At 35.3% G+C, this 19,929-nt stretch overlaps 1 protein-coding gene across 4 annotated transcripts in view; it reads right to left on the bottom strand.

Moving 5' to 3' along the window:
- Positions 1–14,532: 14,532 nt before the first annotated feature.
- LOC149217804 (uncharacterized) overlaps positions 14,533–19,929 on the bottom strand; it is a 164,738-nt gene continuing 159,341 nt past the window's right edge. For all 4 annotated transcript variants that reach the window (XM_089393083.1, XM_089393082.1, XM_089393084.1 and 1 more), the window contains exon 5: positions 14,533–15,072. In XM_089393083.1, the coding sequence (XP_089249209.1) occupies positions 14,767–15,072 (306 nt within the window). In that variant the 3' untranslated portion in view covers positions 14,533–14,766. The remainder of the gene's footprint in view (positions 15,073–19,929) is intronic.

A 19,929-nucleotide genomic window follows, 5' to 3' on the forward strand; every position in this document is an offset into this window, starting at 1 on the left:
TCTAAATAGATCCGCTGACAAGTGAAGAACATGTCATGTTAATGAAAGAACAAGTCTTTATGTACACACTATCTAAAATTTAACATCAAGCATTTCTTGTTGTTGTCATTGAGCTCTGATAAAAAAGATGCACCAATAGTAGCAAAGTTTTGTGTGTTTTCTAAATCTCGTCCATCACCTAAAGAGCCCCCTTGTGGCTTACAAGATCTGTAGTATTATTTTCCTCTCCATACTCTATTTTTACTCTATTTTCCTTAACAATTAAATGTTGTGTTTCATTTCATAGTTAGTCTTTACTTTCACTCACTATGTTTCTTCTTTTACATGATAGATCAGGCACTTCAATTACATTCAAAAACACCAAAAACATTACATTTCCAACCTTATACTATAAAATTTATTTCCAGCTCTTTGAATTTGCATCCATCCTTTAGATTCATAGTTATAGTTTAAGAGCATGTCATTTCAAAATTGTTTGCATAACACAAACCTACACTCATTGCACATGAAAGAACTCAAAGAATTAATCACATGCTCCTTTTAAGTTTGTCAATTCAAAGTTTCACATAGGTTCATCGCTTTCATAGATAGATTGATGATATTGTCCCCACAGATAGTTTTTCTACTTTCCTTAGAATAAGATTATTTCTCTCTAGTGTAAATGATCTTTACTTTCATAAAATTAGAATAGTTGTCTTTACTTTCATAGAATATATTTCTCTGCTTCCTAGCATAATCGCCTTTACTTTTAACAAATTAGAGTTTCTTTCTTTGCTAGCATAGTTAGTCTATTTATTTATTAGATTAGGTCTAAATGCTTTCTTAAATTACGAATTCTTGCTTTTATAGAATACATTTCAATCACTTTCCTAGAAGAGAATTATCTTACCTTCTTAGAATAAGAAAATTCATGTTTTTACAAAAATCCAGTGTGTTTTGCTCAGGAATAATTTCATCAAAGGATAGAATCACGTTTTCATTTCATAACATTCTAAACTAGGATTTCAATTCACAAGTTTCATTTCATCTCATATGCTCTCACAAGAATAAATTTCATTTACTACCATATTGTCAACACTTTATTTCTCATTCATAGATTAAAATATTTCTACAACTGAAAATTGATTTCGTAGCACATATAGTGTAGTGTACTTCATAAGTCTATGTACTTGGATTGACAATTTAATGTAAATTAATTTAAGGTACAATTAAATTACCCAATACATGGCACACCCTTTGCACACCTCATGCTAATCTATAGTAAAAGTTGGAAGACCTATTACAACCCCCTTGAGCACTTTGAGTGCTCCATGGTGCAAGTGTGACATCCTCCTATGCCACAACTCCCCCAAGTCATGGTCGCTATTGTTGCTCCTTACCAATGCTTTCTTGGGATCAAACTAAAGTATATACAACTTGTTCCTTCTTACTCCAAGCACTTTTGTTGTGTTAAGGTTGGAACCCTCGACAAATATACACCTTCCCCTTCTGAAAAGTCACCACATAACCATTTTCCTTCAATGTTGAAACAAAGATCAAATTCTTCTTTAATCCTATAACACACAACACGTCATTCACTATAAAGCTTCTCGAACTCCCTCTGAAACTTGAAAGTTCCCCTGCCTACTGGCTTGTGCTTGGCATTGCCGCCAAGTTCAATGTGGGAATCCAAACTGTGCTCCTTTAAACTAGTAAAGTAGTCTCACACTCCAATCATGTGACATGAAGTGCCATCGTCAATGTACCACATAATGGTGGCCATTGAACTAGAGAGGCATGCGATGAGTGAAACTATGGCTGCAAACTCATCCATCTCAATTGTATCAAAAACCTGATTCGTTTGTTTGTTCTTTTTCTTATTAGGGCATTGGTTGGCATAATGTCATGGTTTGTGACAAGCAAAACATTTTACTTTTCCAATGTCCAACTTCCTTTTCTTGTCATGTGATGTAGCTCCTTGAGCCTTTCTTGGTTTTTCCCTTGCTCTTGGATGCTAGAACCAAGATCTTTTTCTCCTCGCCCTTCTTCTTTTGGTCTCCATGCCTTTTCTGATCTCTTCCTGTATGAAATCATCCCACAACCTTTCACATTCAATGCAAAGTAAAACATCAATGCTCAGTGAAGCCTAGTCTAGTTTGGGTGAAACACAATTTGCATAAACCTCATCCCTAGGAACGTTTTTTAAAAGATCGAGTGCTCTAGCTTTCCATGTGTCTTGAATCCTTGCAAACCTCTGCCCAAATTCTCACAACGCCCTATAAAATTACAATTGTATAATGAATTGTCTTCATATATTGTTTAATCAAAATTAGAAGAGTTTCCCAATGAGATGCTCTCACTGGCTGTGCATTGATGTCCACTACTGATTGGACTACAAGGAAGATTATGTTCCATCATTTGAAAACAAAAAAGTGAATCACTTACTCTTGTTATTTGCTCAATCAAATCTGTATGATCTATTACACTTTCTTCTTACAAAGCATATCATTTTTATGGTGAAATCATTCTAAAACAAAACCAAAAATCAATTTGTTCTACATCCACCTTAACAACTAGCATAAGTAGATTAATAGCATGATATGGAATAGACTTTTCATCTTGTGATGTCCCATGGTGGTGAGATGAAATCAAATGACCAAATAAGCTAGATACATGATTGGTTGCATGATGTCCCTTTAGAGTAAAGTGTTGGCTTATGGTTCCCATTGTTTGTGCCATGTCGTAATAGTACAAAACTCCATGTCTATCAAGAATAAATAATCTCCACTTCCAACCACCTCTCAAATATAAATAAAAAACATCATTATTTGGGTCAAACATTGCGCTTGTGTCAAGCCTTTGGACATTATAGTCATGGCCCATCTCTTTTTGTGCATAAATAACTGGTATAAACATTCTCCAATGATAATATATATATATATATATATATATATATATATATATATATATGAAGATCTTAAAACAACAAAAGAAACCTTAGCCTTGATGCTTCCTGATCTGAAATTCAGTGATCTAGAATGACTTTTTATGCATACCCTTTGCACCTCTTAGTGAAAATTTTAGTTATGGATTGCTTCATTGGCCACGGGAATGGGGATTAAATTATATTTTTTTAATGATCATACAACCATTAGATATTTGACTTTAATTAGTAACCTTGACAACTAGTTTTTAACTAAACATATATTATTATTTTAATAGATAACTCCTTACCTCTAATTTTTAATAATATTTTACTTACCTTATTAACTAATTTAATTTACCTTATCACTGCTCACTACCCATCCCTAAATGCCTGGAACGGTCACAACATTCAGGATGCCTGGAATTCTTGGTGCCATGTCCACAAGGGTAAAGCCAGGAACATGCCCCTTCTAGCCTGCTGGGCTATATGGATAGGTAGAAACCACTCCATATTCAACCTCAAGGACCCACATTGGCCTTCTATTCTTCTTCATACCATTGCTGATTATGATCTCCTATCTGAGGATGATAGCATTACCCCTCCTCGCACCATCATGCCTGAATTCATAGACAAATCTAAACCGTGGGCATAATTTGATGGTTCTGCACAGGAGGCAGGATGTGGTGGAGGAGCCATTCTTTTTCTGAATGATACACACAGATACAAAATTCAAATAAACCTGGGCTAGGGTACTAACAACTTTGCTGAACTCTGTACAGCAAAAAATCTCATATATTTCGCCTTAGAGCTACATTGCAGTCATCTTCAGTGGTTTGGTGATTCCAAAATCGTGTGTAACTGGCTCAGCAATGCATCTCATTGTAATGCATATACTTTGCGGCATATTCTAGGAGAAGCTCAAAGATTGATAACCTCATTTGACTCCTTTGTCTGTCGACATATTTACAGGGAACAAAACTCAGAGGCAGATCAACTTTCAAAAGAGGCAGCGCATTTACAGGGAAATCACTGGCTGATACAGGAGGAAATTGATGGGTCCTACCATCAATAATACCACAGACCTTTTGTAGAACATGGACAAATTGGGCTATAAGCCCAATATTTTCTGATCTCGTTGTATAAATCATGTTTTTCTTATATCTATGGTTTGTATATATGACAGTTTTGGTTTTGGTACATAGTATATCTCTCTCTACGCAGAGATGATAAAATTTTGGACTTTTTTCTCTCTTCCTGCTGAGAGAAGCTTAGACACAATATGGTTGATATCAGACTCCCTGCGTGGAGTAATAGCAATTAGCGGTTAAGCTTTTATATCTTTATCTGGACAGCTTCATGTATCTTGACAGGCAATCTTACCTCCATATGCATATGCCTCGACATCTAAAAAATGTAATTTCTTATATATTAATAGAAATTACGACTTTTTCCATGGGAAAAAAAAATTAACTAATTTACCAACTGCTAATTTTCAACAGCTAATTCTAGGCAATGATGCATCCATGATGTTTATTCCTTAAGATCAATTGATTCTTCACCTTGTCCTGAGGATGGACCACATTAGTTGGTTCAAAACGTCGACCAAAACCTAATAATGTGATTAATCCGAAAGACATTTATCTACATTATGGATCAAAAAACTCTTAGATTTAACTTTGGAATATTTAACACAATTATAATAAACTATCATCAAACACCTGACTCCCGACTGACGAAACAAACCGCCATAATCATGACATTCTCATCGCACTAGCTATGATACAGTGGAATCTCTGACTCAAATTTTCGTCGGATATCTGACCCAAACCTATGAAAATGACAATGGATATCCGACAGCCAATCTTCGGAAAATTCTCCATGATTAGACGCATTCTTAGCCATCGAGGGTGTCGGATGTCCGATGCTAGTCCCATTGAATATCTAATTCGTAGTAGAAGTCTTTGATATCCAACAAAATTTCACTCACAAATTATGACTCAAATGTGTCTAATATCCGACAACAATGAGTCCAATATCTGACAAATGTACATCAAATTTTTTCCCCATTTGTACTAGTGCATTAATTTTCTTTCTAGAATGCAAAATATTAATACAAAAATTTCTATAGAGGATAGTTTTTCTAACGAACATCTCTTTGCAATATCTACTAAAGCTCCTTGGTTTGTAGATATCATTATTATTTGGCTACATGGAAGTTTCCTTCTCAATTATTAGCCAAAGAAAGACAAAGATTTATCATATCTAGTGCACCCCATTCTTGGATGTAAGGAGAATTATACCAAATAGGAGTAGATTTGATCACCAGAAGATGTGTTTGAGAAGATTATTTTACATGAGATACTTAAAGCATGTCATGATGAACCTTATAGAGGACATTCCTCTGATAGAAGAATTGAATACTAAGTCCTCTTGGGATATTATTGGATTTCTCTTTCTAAGGTTGTCGAAGAATATGTTAAGAGATGTGCAAGTTGTGAAGGATGGAGAAACTTATTCAATCAAATAACATTCCTTTGCAACCACAGGTACTGATAGAGCCAATTGAAAAATGGGTTTTAGACTTTGTAGGACCAATTAGTTAACCTTCCAAGTAGAAAAGGTACACTCTTGTTTGAACTGATTATGTTACTAAATTGGTAGAGGCTAAGCCATTAATTTTGTTATTAAAAATGTTGTTGTTACATTTCTTTTTGAGGATATTTTCAGTCATTTTGGTGTTCCAGATAAATTGTAACAAATTAGGATGCACAATTCACATCCAATCTTGTTTAGAAGATCATGTAGTGGTACAAAATCAAACATCGCAAATCCATTCCATATCATCCACAAGCCAATGAACAAATGGAATCTACAAATAAATTTCTTAAAACCATACTAACCAAGACCGTGCTTTTACATGGGAAAGATTGGGCATAAAGACTTATGGAAGCACTCTAGGCATACCATACCACATGGAGGGATACCACTAAACACACTCCTTATGAACTTGTTTATGGAAAAAAAAAAAAATTATACTTCCTATTGAGTTCCAAGTGGAGAAAAATATGACAACAACAAAATTGGGGCTAAATATCTCTAAAACCCAAAAGCAAAGATTGGCATAGCTTTAGATGAAATTAGAAAAGATGTTATTCAAAAAACAAACATCATTCAACAACAAAGGACGAGAAGGCATGACAATTTTATCAAGATCAAAAAGTTCAAAACCAACTGACTGGGTAATTTTTTTATTCAAAATTTAAAGATTTTCAAGGGAAACTCCAAACACACTAGGTATGCCCCTATGAAGTAGAAGTTGTTTTTTATAATAGAGTCGTGAGAATCAAAACGATTGATGAATAAGGAATCACTTTTCTTCTTAATTGGCATAGAATAAAGTGTTACCATAAGCCATTAATAAGATAAGAATTCATTCAGAATTTGCAATAGAATACGGAATTGAAGTTGGTGGAAAAAGGATATTATCCTTCTCTTCCACCAAATGTCATTTAATTTATTTTGTATTAAAAAATAAATTAATTAAAATTAAAATTAAAAGTATAGTTATAAAAACCAACATGTTGGCATAACCATACAAGAAATCCTAGTTGAAAACCAAGATTCTTGGCAGCGTGGATTTCCCCTCTTTTTTCATTTTTAAGATTTGAAGATTTTTTATTCAAACTAATCAATTTGAGGAGTTTGTTTCTCTTTTAATAAAAATAAACATCATTTCCACCAACATCATTAGCCTCCTTGCATAATATTTGAAAAAAAAAAATCTCAATGTTCTTAAACTAATAAAATTCCATAGCCAGAGAAAATTCAAAAAGCTAGCCAAGTTTCATTAAAGTAGTTGTTATGGCCCTATTTCCAATTCGATAGCAATAAATGATTTCAAATAGTAGCAGTTCTTGTAGATCCTACTAGATAACACAAGCAGTGCATATTAGTCAATTTTATTAAAGTTAAACTATAGGAATAAGGGATTTGGACTTATCTATTATTTTTCAATTTAAGCTCAATAAAAGGCCTATTCTAAAAAAGACTCATATCAAATTCATGATGCCAAAATATATTTCATGCTTCCTACCCTACTAATACTCCCTCGAATCCTCATTATCCCAGTCCTATAATCCCAATAAGTCATCACATCATTCATAAGATTCTATTGAGGAGTTGTATCATTATTGCGGGATTGAATGATCCTATCATTATTCGTCACCGCCTATACACATGATAACCCACCACATTTCTCACTCCATTCTCTTGAAGTCATTTTAACTTCCTTGATCATACCATAACCATGTTCATAGAAACAGTGTAAAGGTACACTTTAAAGTCCTAATTACCAATATTCGTGATGGGTGTTGTTATTTACTTTGAACCTAAAGGTGTAAAGTTTCTTGAGGCCTATCTAAAGTGTAGGAAGTAATTGAAAAGGGTTGGATGGTTTACATTCTTTGAGAAGTTTCAAGATTGTGATATAGAAGTCACAAGAGCGTATGGAGTTGAAGTGGGGATTGGAGACATTAGACTAAAGGTGACAATAATTCCTAGTTGAAGCTACATGACTTCTAAGGATTGGAGAAATTTAGTTTAAATGCCAACGTCTCAAAGATGATTCTTAGAGAGTTTTGCTAAGAAAACCTAATATGGACATTGCAAATTGGAAAAAAGGTATGCATATATCATCTTTCAAAAGGATGTGGCAAATTCTATTGTTCATCCTCCATAAATGTATTACTCGTGAAGGCAAGTATGGCACCATTCTTTTCTACCATATTAGACTTTCGATGCACTTTCTAAAGGGTAAAGAGAAAAATGTGGCCAATTATCTCATTAGTAGCTTAAGAAAAATGATGTTTAATATCCAAAGAAATTATAGAAATATTCATAGAGCACTTTGGATTAGTAAAAATTATTGAAATTAAGGAACGATAATTGGGATAGTTTCTTGATAAGAAACCATTTCATTGAGTATCAGAAGAAGAAGAAAATATGGGAGATCACAGTGTAAATTCTCCTCGATGCCCTTGGGGTTAGGCCCTGCTAGTCTGGCCGATGAGCTTTAAAATATTCCCTCCAGATTTGATATGCCCAGATTTTTCCAAGGGGAAAAAAAGAAGAAGAAGAAAATATTAGTTGAAATTTGAAAGGAAAATGGGGCAAGGTTTCAACTTCAAACCCTAACCCTCAGGAAGAGAATATAGAGGCTGAAGAGATTCCAGTACATGAGAGAGATGAGGTTGAATTTACAGAGACAAGAAATGAAATTTTAGAGCCAAAGGATCAAATAATGTTGGAAGCCCAAGATGTTTCCGAGAATGACAAATCCCTAATATCATAATATGTTAAAAAAAGAAAGTTATCAAAGATGAAAGAAAAAGAGAGTAAGAGGGTCAATCAGCAAAATCAAATAATAATTGTTTCAAGAAGAAAGTGAACAAGGACAATTAACAAGACTTTTCAGCAAGATGTCATTGTGATATCTATCCCCAAGTAAAAGGGTATAAAAAGGAAGAACTCCAAGGAAAGGAAAAATTCAGAAAACAAATACAAAAGAATTATTAGGAGTATGACAATAATAAAGAGTCTTGTTTCGTATAAAGATGTTGAAAACGCAGAAGTGGAAGAATCAAAACAGTCACCAAAATTATCTGAAAGTGGAAGCCCATAGGTTGATAAGATACAACGAAAGGTCTATGACTATTTTGATGCTTTAGAGAAACAAGAATACAATGAAAAGGTAACGGAACCCTGTCTTATTCCTAAAGATGCTTTCAACAATGAAATACCAAAACCTACTATCCATAGTCCTCTGCATGATAGTGGTTCACCTTTTTCTATCGAGCAAGATATTGTTAAAGCATTGAAAGAAGAAATCTGAGTTAGAAGTCTTCGAAAAGTATGTTAAAAGAGAATGGAATTCTCAAGGAGCAGAACAATAGAATGTTGAAAAGAATGTACTAATGGTCTAACAAGGAAAGCTAGACTTTAAAAGTCCAACAAGGCACTCCAACAGAAAATCAAGAGTCTAAAAGCAAGGATATTAATGAAGAAGCTAATGGTTTGTTTCAATGAAGAAGACGAGTGTCAAAATTAACTTGGATCTCTTAATCCAAGCATCCAAGACAATTTTGTGAACCTAAAGCTACCAAAATTTTTCCAACATGCATGCAATCATGAAACACCCTAAACGTGGGGGAATGTTGGGCAATAGAATTGGTACCTTTTTGACAGATTGCTACTGTAGTTTTTCACTTATCCTTTGGAGAAACCCTCACAATTTCTTTTTCCCATATATTTTTACCATCTTTTGCATGAATAATGGTCATCAAAGCGACAAAGCATAAAAGGGTGAAAATCCAACATCTTTATGGTTTTGTATGTTCTTCTTTATAAAATTCAGTTAGTTCAGAAAAATTATAGAAATTGACAAATTTTGTAGCTCTAATGATAATTTGTAGCACTATCCAACATTCGAATGGATTCCATAGTAAACAGGTCAACTCCATCACATGGGCAGGTGTCAAAACGCTCCAACATGGTTTTCCACCCATTTAGCACAAGAAAAAGAACATTGGATAACTACAATAGTCTAGTCAAACTCTTTGTCAACTATCACGTGGCATATAAAATACAATTTGAATATATCAAAACTGTTACTTGTCAGTGGATCAAGTTCACGTGAGCATGATCATCATCAACAAGCTAAGAATTAGCAAAAACAAGTGATGAAATGTCTAATATATTTTTAAAAATGTTGAGTCATCAGTGAGTCGTTAGAATCAAGAATGCAATGAAATGTGACACTTGATCATCACTCATCTCTTCAAATATGTAGCAATGTCTTTCTCAGCTAGTTATTATCATAAAACACTCTAAATAGATCCATTGACAAGTGAATAACATGTCATGTTAATGAAAGAACGAGTCTTTATGTACACACTATTTAAATTTAACATCAAGCATTTCTTGTTGTTGTCATTGAGCTCTGATAAAACAGTTGCACCAATAGTAGCAAATTTTTGTGTGTTTTCTAAATCTCGTCCATCACCTAAAGGGCCCCCTTGTGGCTTACAAGGTCTGTAGTATTATTTTCCTTTCCATACTCTATTTTTACTCTATTTTCCTTAACAATTAAATGCCATGTTTCGTTTCATAGTTAGTCTTTATTTTCACTCACTACGTTTCTTCTTTTACATGATAGATCGGGCACTTCAATTACATTCCAAAACACCAAAAACATTATATTTCCAAACTTATACTATAAAATTTATTTCCAGCTCTTTGAATTTGCATCCATCCTTTAGATTCATAGTTATAGTTTAAGAGCATGTCATTTCAAAATTGTTTGCATAACACAAACCTGCACTCATCGCACATGAAAGAACTCAAAGCATTAATCACATGCTCCTTTTAGGTTTTTCAATTCAAAGTTTCACATAGGTTCATCGCTTTCATAGATAGATTGATGATATTGTCCCCACAGATAGTTTTTCTACTTTCCTTAGAATAAGATTATTTCTCTCTAGTGTAAATGATCTTTACTTTCATAAAATTAGAATAGTTGTCTTTACTTTCATAGAATATATTTCACTGCTTCCTAGCATAATCGCCTTTACTTTTGACAGATTAGAGTTTCTTGCTTTGCTAGCATAGTTATTGTCTATTTATTTATTAGATTAGGTCTAAATGCTTTCTTAAATTAAGAATTCTTGCTTTTATAGAATACATTTCAATCACTTTCCTAGAAGACAATTATCTTACTTTCTTAGAATAAGAAAATTCATGCTTTTACAAAAATCAAGTGCATGTGTTTTGCTCAGGAAGAATTTCATCAAAGGATAGAATCACGTTTTCATTTCATAACATTCTAAACTAGGATTTCAATTGACAAGTTTCATTTCATCTCATATGCTCTCACAAGAATAAATTTCATTTACTACCATAGTGTCAACACTTTATTTCTCATTCATAGATTAAAATATCTCTACAATTGAAAATTGATTCCATAGCACATATAGTGTAGTGTACTTCATAAGTCTATGTACTTGGATTGACAATTTAATGTAAATTAATTTAAGGTACAATTAAATTACCCAATACATGGCACACCATTTGCACACCTCATGCTAATCTATAGTAAAAGTTGGAAGACCTATTACAACCCCCTTGAGCACTTTGAGTGCTCCATGGTGCAAGTGTGACATCCTCCTATGCCACAACTCCCCCAAGTCATGGTTGTTGTTGTTGCTCCTTACCAATGCTTTCTCTGGATCAAACTAAAGTATATACAACTTGTTCCTTGATACTCCAAGAACTTTTGTTGTGTTAAGGTTGGAACCCTCAAGACAAATATACACCTTCCCCTTCTGAAAAGTCACCACATAACCCTTTTCCTTCAATGTTGAAACAAAGATCAAATTCTTCTTTAATCCTATAACATACAACACGTCATTCACTATAAAGGCTTCTCGAACTCCCTCTGAAACTTGAAAGTTCCACTACCTACTGGCTTGTGCTTGGCATTGCTGCCAAGTTCAATGTGGGAATCCAAATTGTGCTCCTTTAAATTGGTAAAGTAGTCTCACACCCCAATCATGTGACATGAAGTGCCATTGTCAATGTACCACACAATGGTGGCCATTGAACTAGAGAGGCATGCGATCAGTGAAAATCTATCTGCAAACTCATCCATCTCAATTGTATCAACGACCTGATCCGTTTGTTTGTTCTTTTTCTTATTAGGGCATTGATTGGCATAATGTCATGGTTTGTGACAAGCTAAACATTTTACTTTTCCAATGTCCAACTTCCTTTTCTTGTCGTGTGATGTAGCTCCTTGAGCCTTTCCTGGCTTTTCCCTTGCTCCTGGATGCTAGAACCAAGTTTTTTTTCTCCTTGCCCTTCTTCTTTTGGTCTCCATGCCTTTTCGGATTTCTCCCTGTCTGAAATCATCCCACAACCTTTCCCATGTGAGAAGATACTCTCGTTCAATGATGCATTTATCAAACACATCCCACTGCTTTGTAAAGCCATTCAAGGCTATACACACTAGTTCAATGTTAGGAACTATCTCCCATATGGTTGCCATATCATCTCGTACATAGAGCCTAATAAGGTAAGAAGTCAATCTTTATCCCTTGGACATCTTGGTGTTGTAGAGTTTGTCCCTTAGTACCATCTTTCAGTTCTAGTTGTCACTCTGGAACAATCTTTTGAGTGCATACCACATCTCCTTCATTGTCTTCTTCTATGACAAATGGGGAATTAAGTGATCTTTTACCCTGTCCAAGATGTTACTCTAGGCCCTAGCTTCTTTCATCTCATGAAGGTCTAAGCCAATAGGATCTGATGTAAGCACAACCACTATGGAGTTGATAAAGCTCCATAACTTGTTCTCCTTGAGAACAACGATAATCAGGACTTTCTAGTGGAGATAATTGGAGGCTCCTCCTAATTTGTATTCATACCTAACACTAGCTTCCATGGTAGATCAAACCCTTGATTAATCGTTGTTGAAAACCACAAACCCCTTTGAGCTTGAACATATGCAATTCTTGAATTTATTTCAAAGGCTTGGCTTTGATATCGTGTTAGTTTTTCAAAACCTACAAAATTGATTTAATTTTCCAATAAAATTTTACACCCAGATTTTAATTTTAGCAAAAAACTCAAATCTGAATCTATGCATAGAAAATATTGTTGAGCATCTAACAAATCTACACTGTGGAAACAGAAATCAAGCACATTAAATTTTGACAATCTTTTACCCTAGAAACCCAACTTGAGAAAACCAACATTTGTGTTTTGTTATATTTCAGCTTGCAGAGGAAAATCAGAATTTTTGTTACAATAGCAAAACTTGTTCCAACACCTAGAAATTTGAGCCAAACAGATGTCTAGATCTGTGTGCCAAGCAACATTTTGTTGCCTCAATCGACATGCCAACAGTGCCTAGATCTGCATGCCAAACTATTTACTCGATCTTCATGCCAACAATCCCTAGATCTTTGTGCTAGCAGTGCCTCAATCTACGTGTTGTATGCTCCTTGATATCTGTGCACAGATCCCTATGAAACCCTCTCACATGTGCGACCTTTCACAGTTTGTGTGCCTAGCTTCCTAGATCTGCATGTTGCATCTTATCTCTCTTTTTCCTCACTCTACTCCTAGGCTTGCATGCCAATTTTCTTGAAGTGTGTGTTGCCTTTGGAATATGTGCCAAGATCTCTTCAAGCAATTACTTTTATAATTTTTCCTTTGTCTCATGATTCACAAAGTCAACTTTGTGATTAACGGAATCATCCTCGTAATTCAAAATGTCCTTGTAACTCACAATCTCTTCATAATTCATAATCTCAAGATCTTTAACATTACTTAATGTATCTAGGAAAGATAAAAAAGCTATTTTGCTAGGAAATTTTGTTGGACATCTTCTGCATGCTCGACACTAAGCCTATGTAGAAACACTTGTCTGAGCTACCAAAATTTAACAACCCTACCTCTAATGGCACTAGCTGACAATTAAATATTGTTTCTACACAAAGATAGCCAAACTACCTGCCAAGGTTTGAAGAACTGAATTTGAAATGGCTATAACTTCCATGATACTTCTCGTATTCTCTCCAAGGTTTGAAGACCTGAATTTGAAATGGCTATAACTTCCATGATACTTCTCGTATTCTCTATTATGAACCCAATTTTGAAAGGTCACTTTTCCTTCAAAGGAATTGATTTGGCTGTGATTTGGTGAATAGGTCGAGAGGAAAAGTTCCACAAGAAAATTTAAAAACAAAAATAAAATAAAATATTCCGCTTTTGGCCCAATAAAGTGTTTTCACACCACTTACTATGATCCCTTTCCCTTCAAACTGAATCATAAACAATATATCAAAAATCATTTCAAAACTATTCAAATCAAAAAACCTTAAGGCAAGAATCTAGAAACCATACAATGATCTTTTTATAAAAGAATAAACTCCTATTCACTTGCCTCTTCAAGGGGGCAACCCCCAAAAGAACTAAGCAACAATACAATATAGTCCAATATGTGATCAATAAGGAGGGCTGCCTCTTTAGTTATGGTTAGCTAAAATATCATAACCATGATCAAATATTAACTACCTAATGGACTTTCTTTAATGAAGACATATGACACTAAATGGGCACCATACCATATTCTTAACTCTAATGGGCCCATAGGCCCCTAGGAAGAATCTTATGCATACTTGTTGCTCGTGCAGCTTAGCATGTGCCAATAGATCCACTCTCCTTAATTCCCCATTTCAGTCGGTATTTTGAATTGTTTAGTTCTTCCTAGACAGGGTAATTCAGCAAGTTTAACCTTGAATAGTATCCCACTATTTTAAGTAATTTTAAGGCGTCTGCCACTTCCTTTTTGCAATTTTTCAATTATTTCCTTGCAGCATACCAGTATGAAGAAGTCCAAGTTCAGTACTCTGATGCAATGAAACTATTACTGGTTTCTGGGTTTTTCTTTAGTCAAGATAAAATATAAAAATACATAAATCTCCTTGTGTTTTATCATCAGAGGAAATATGAAGAACAGTAAATCTCCATCATAATTAAAGCCACAAACTCATGCAGAGATCTTCGGCCCCTTGAAAGGTGATGTAAATTATTTTTTTGTAAATACTGACTAGTATGTTGTCGACTCAGTTACATACTGAGCCATAACCATTCTGATTCTATCAACTGTACAGTAGGCTTACCATCTACTTAGGTAGATAATTTGGAAAACTGTTGAAGTAAAATAAAAAGGCATTAAAAGATGAGTGGAGTCATCAACTTAGGTGAATGATCCATTGATATTTTGGAGCCACTTGACCATATCAGATTTCCAAATACAATCTTACAAACACCAAAGAAGCAAAAGGCAGTCTTAATCTCCACTGCCTTTGTTTTTTATTAAGAGCTCTCCCTTTACCTAGCAGCTGTCTATTCAACTTCACATTAGCCAGCTTCCATGTGCTGTACCCCGATTCCATTTCAACACAGTCTATCTGGAAAATGCCATCTTGTTCTTTACTTCCACTTTCAGCAGTCTCCTCCAAATATCTGACATACATAGGCAAGTCCTTGAAACGTTCCAAGTCTTGAGGCACACGAACAATTCTTTCTGCACCCGGAGATGAGACCTGAAAGAATAATGATCAAATCAAACAAAATCATCCAAGTAAATCTTCTCACTTTGGATCATTTTTCACTTCCTGATAAATGAGGATAAATCAGCTTAAAATAATCTTGCAGAATACAGCAAAATAGCACGCCTTAAATCCGGGTAAATTTGACAGAAATCATAAATCATCAATAGACTGCTGTGAAAAATCAAAATAAATCAACCCAATATCCATTTTAATTTTCTTCCAGTGTGAAACGGCCTTCAGTTCAGTACTTAAAACACCAGCAGAGCCCCATCTTCACACAAGATCTATTAAGTGCACCTCAAGGATTTTTCTGATATCCTCTCATAGATCCAGGGTAAGGATGGAGCTATGCTAGTCTAATTTTTGTGCATAATGTGTTTACTTGATAACCTGCGAATGATTGTAACCTTTTTAGTATGACATTAAGTACACAAGGTAAGAAAGTTACAAGAGACATCATTACATTCAGAATTCCAACATCATTTGTTTAGTAAAACAAGTGACATGACTTGCCAGTAGGCAGAAGAGCATGACAGCATGAAGTAAAGAAACTTCACATCTGCTGATCAACATAGCTATGAAGATGACAAAGGCTGGTATGAACAATAAACAAAGACAAAAATAGTACGGTGTAAGTCCTGAAGTGTAAATGACTACAAATATGTACATTCCCACAAATAAATATAACGATTTCAATTACCAACCAGATCCACTAAAAATTTTACTGCACTAACCAATCAATAAATACTGGTTCATTGAAGAATAAAAACAATAACAGATAGGTATACCTATAATTCTCGAAAATTGACTTACAATCCGAGCAGTGAAAGGAACTAATGAGCTTCAGGGATGCACTCCCACCAAAAGCAACCAACCAGGCAACTAAGTGTGGGGGACAACACTCTTCCCAACAAACCTCCATATCAATACAACTCGGAGCCCCCAAGCCCTCAACCAATAGCCCTATGCTAATGCCTCTTCTTTTCTCTTTCTTCTAAAACCCAAACTCCAAAGTAAACCCCAAGGGTCAAGATGGTACCAACCAAAAGATATCAAACCATCTCCTCATCATCCAATAAATAGATATTCTTCAATCCTCTCCACACAAAATTTCCCATTCATTGACTCCACTTGTCATTAAGCAACTTTTTCTTATCTTTACTTTCTAGTCTTAGCTTTCGTTAGCTTTCTCATGTAGCTTTAGTCAGCTTTCTCTTTATTTATCTTTTTTATTTAAATTTGGAATTCTCTCTAATTAATTTATCTATTATTATTATTACTGTTATTATTCCATTGCCAACTATAAGATTTATTTAATTATACAAATGTTATGGTGTATTATATACTCCCCCACCATTGCCAACTATAAGTTTTATTTAATTATACAAATTATGGTGTATTATATACTCCCCCACTGTTGAACAAGTATAAAAGCCACTAGAATGACCACAACAGAATCAAGAGTGCACATCAACTCTAAGGAAATGCAAGTACAAATGAATCTATTTTCCTGACTTTTGACATTAGCCTATTGGCCTATACCAGGCCCCAAGGCCTGAGGCATCATCTACCCAAGAAACCATCCAGTTCGGTACATTAACCCACATATCCAGAGCATCTCAAAAGCCTAACTTAAGCTTCCTCCCTAACTCTTACTATATACTCAGTGCCAAGCATTGAAATCCAACCACACAACTCCATCGATGAGTACAACTCCGACCCTTCTTTCAAACATTGGCATCACAACTCCAATATTAGGTACTCTAGCCCAGTGTTGAAAATATCGGTATCAGCAAAATATCGGTGAGGGTTCAGAAAACATCTTATCGGCAATATCGACGAAAATATCAGCAAATATCGGCAAGCATAAAAAATGCATAATATATTCATTTTTTTTCAGATTTTTAAACATATAAAGCAATAACAACATGAAATAAACACATTGGAACATAAATATGAAGAAAGCACTGATATATATGATGTCAAATAGAAATGATACATCAAAGATGACACCCAATCGTGTTGATCCCTGATAATTGTCCAATCAAGGACTCAAATGTGGAGAACCAATACAAAATAACATCACATATATAAAAGTATCTCATCATCATGAGTTATATGTAGCAAAACGAATAAAACTAGCAACTATCTATCTAAAATCACTGCCCTCTCCCCCTTTTACAGGAAAACATGATGGGCTATTTGCCAGGCCTACCCCTAGTAGTAGAAGGCCCTAGCCCTGCCTCTGCACCTAATGTCAAATAACGAGTGCTAAATATGGAGTTGTGCTCTCCTATATCTATAGCTGGTGATGTTGATGCTAATGCTCCCACAATGTCCTCCTCCTCCTCCTTCGAGTGTTGCTCCTCCTCTCAGTCCTACTCCTCTTGCTGCCCCTATTCTAATGGATCCTCTGGCTCTAACCATGGAGGTGACTCCTCCAAGATGGGCTCCTCAGACTCCACCCTCCACTGAGACAATACATCAATATTGTCTAAGAAAATGGCATCTGGATCCATTGGTGCTTCTATTTGCCTCACTCGAAGTCGAATATTGTAATGCACATACACTAAATCATTGAGGCATGTGAACTCCAACCTGTAAGAGTGTCAAAAAAACTAATGAGTCTTGACTCTTGACTCTTGACACTTGAAGGTCATAAATTAAAAATTACAATAAGTGTAATTGCTCAACTGAAGGCTGGAGCTCAAAGTTATACCTGTTGCGCTTTTTTGCATGTATTTTCTCAAATACACTCCAATTGCACTCACACCTTTGAAGAGATACATGTTTGACTCAAGATTCTTATGGCCAATTTATGCAAATTTGGTGCCCATGCACCATAGCTTCGCCACTAAATATCTACAACAAAATAAAGAAATAAAAAATTCAAAAACTTAAAACATAATTAAACTTTCAAATAAAAGTTACATAATTGAATTTTTAAAAAATAGAATTATAAGGAAATTCTAAATTGAAAATTCTAATTTCTAATGAGTGGTGACTTGTCATTTACGTGGCATGAAGAGGGTCCTTTCCCTAATAGTGTCATCAAAGCCAAATAGACCAACACAATCCCGATAAAACTCTATCTTGCGATTGATTTTGCTATGAAGCTCAGGATCAGGTACTATCCTATGAATACAGGAATGGAGCCCTTCCATCACCTCGCCATCAAAATCAAAGGAAGAGTGTTGTTACATGAATGGGTCGATGAAGCATCCCTGTCCACTTACTATCAATCACATCCCATAACATCATATGCCTATCAAGGCCAGCAGAACCCTTGTCTGCATAATAAGAACAAATGGCCTCCTTGGTCCTATCCATGGCCTCATACAAATAAGCCATTGCAAGCTTCTCCCCATCTACCAATCTGAGAACCTTTACTATAGGTTCACTAACTGAGCATGCTTCTTCTACTCCATGCCAAAACATGTCAGAGTACACCATTTTTGCAATGGCTCTCCTGTCTTGTCTCCTGCTATATCTACAATTATGCCAGTCATCAGACACAAACATTTGCTTCAACTCGAACTGACATCAAAGCAAAGAATGAAGAGTAATAAAGTTTGTGGCAAAACGTGTGATCGCAAGACGCCGCAACTCCTTGTTTCTAGTGAACCTCCTCATGAGACTAAGAACAAAAGCATGGTTATGAATAAACTTGGGGACGCTCCTAGCCATATCAACCACCTCCTTGATGAAGGAGAGTTTCCCCATATCCTCAAGCAGCAAATCAAGACAATGTGGTACACACGGATTCCAGAACAATGTGTGATGACTCTCCATAAGCATCTTGCTGGCAAACACATAATTAGTTGCATTGTCTGTTATGACTTGCCCCACATTCTACACACCAATCTCCCAAATGAACCCATCTAAAAACTCACATATCGTTGTTGCATCTTTGATATGTTCTGATGCATCCACTAATTTAATAAACATGGTACCTTTAGGACAATGTACCAAGAAATTTAGAAGGGTCCTACCCTTCCTATCTGTCCAACCATCAGACATCACTATGCATCCAAAAACTTCTCATTTTTTTTCAACTCTACCAATCTAGAGTTGATGTCCTACTTTTATGCTTGACGAATTGGCCCCCGCAACTCCTCATATGTAGCACTTTTGTACCCTGGGCCCACAACAGCAATAGCATCACACATTCGCTGCCAAAATGGATTGGTTTTGGTGACGCTGAGAGGTAAGTCGCTCTAGAAAAGACACCTCTCCATGACTCTATCTGCTTCTTGCTTCTCCTTCTTTTTTAACAATTGATTTTATGCCAGGGTGTGCTCCGTGTCCTGTTCGTGGAACAAAAAATGATGACCTCGCACTAGTAGTAGCAGGTGATGTTGTGGAGCCCCTCCCACTACCCTCAGCATCAAAATCAGAAGAAGATATCCCGAAAGATCTAACTCCACGTTCAGCCTTGTTTCTTTTTGTCTCTTCCTTCTTTCTATCTTTTTCATCAATTGCCTCAAGAGCTTTTTGTATAAGCTCCAGACTAGAAACTGTACAAATCCCAACATCATGTCCAGTTAATCTAACCAAATGGTATTTCAATCTTGTAACCCCTCCTGTCATCCTGGTCCCACACAATTTGCATGATAGATATGCCCGATTTGTCCCACCATCAGGCTCCCCATACTCCCAAAATGGGTCCAAGGCTTTTGTCATATTTGAATTTTGTAGTGAGCTAACTCAAACCTAGGGCACCAAAAAAAAAATTTGGAATTAATAAGTAATAACCACTTCATTTTACAAAATAAATTTTTTGCTACATTATTTGCAATGTGAATTCAATGAAAAATCATAAATGACAATAAGAGGGTGCATTTGAAA

The sequence above is a fragment of the Pinus tabuliformis genome, chromosome 1_1 (genome assembly GCF_031772625.1).
Source record: "Pinus tabuliformis cultivar Carrire ecotype Pingquan chromosome 1_1, CPIR1, whole genome shotgun sequence".
NCBI classification, from domain to species: domain Eukaryota; kingdom Viridiplantae; phylum Streptophyta; class Pinopsida; order Pinales; family Pinaceae; genus Pinus; species Pinus tabuliformis.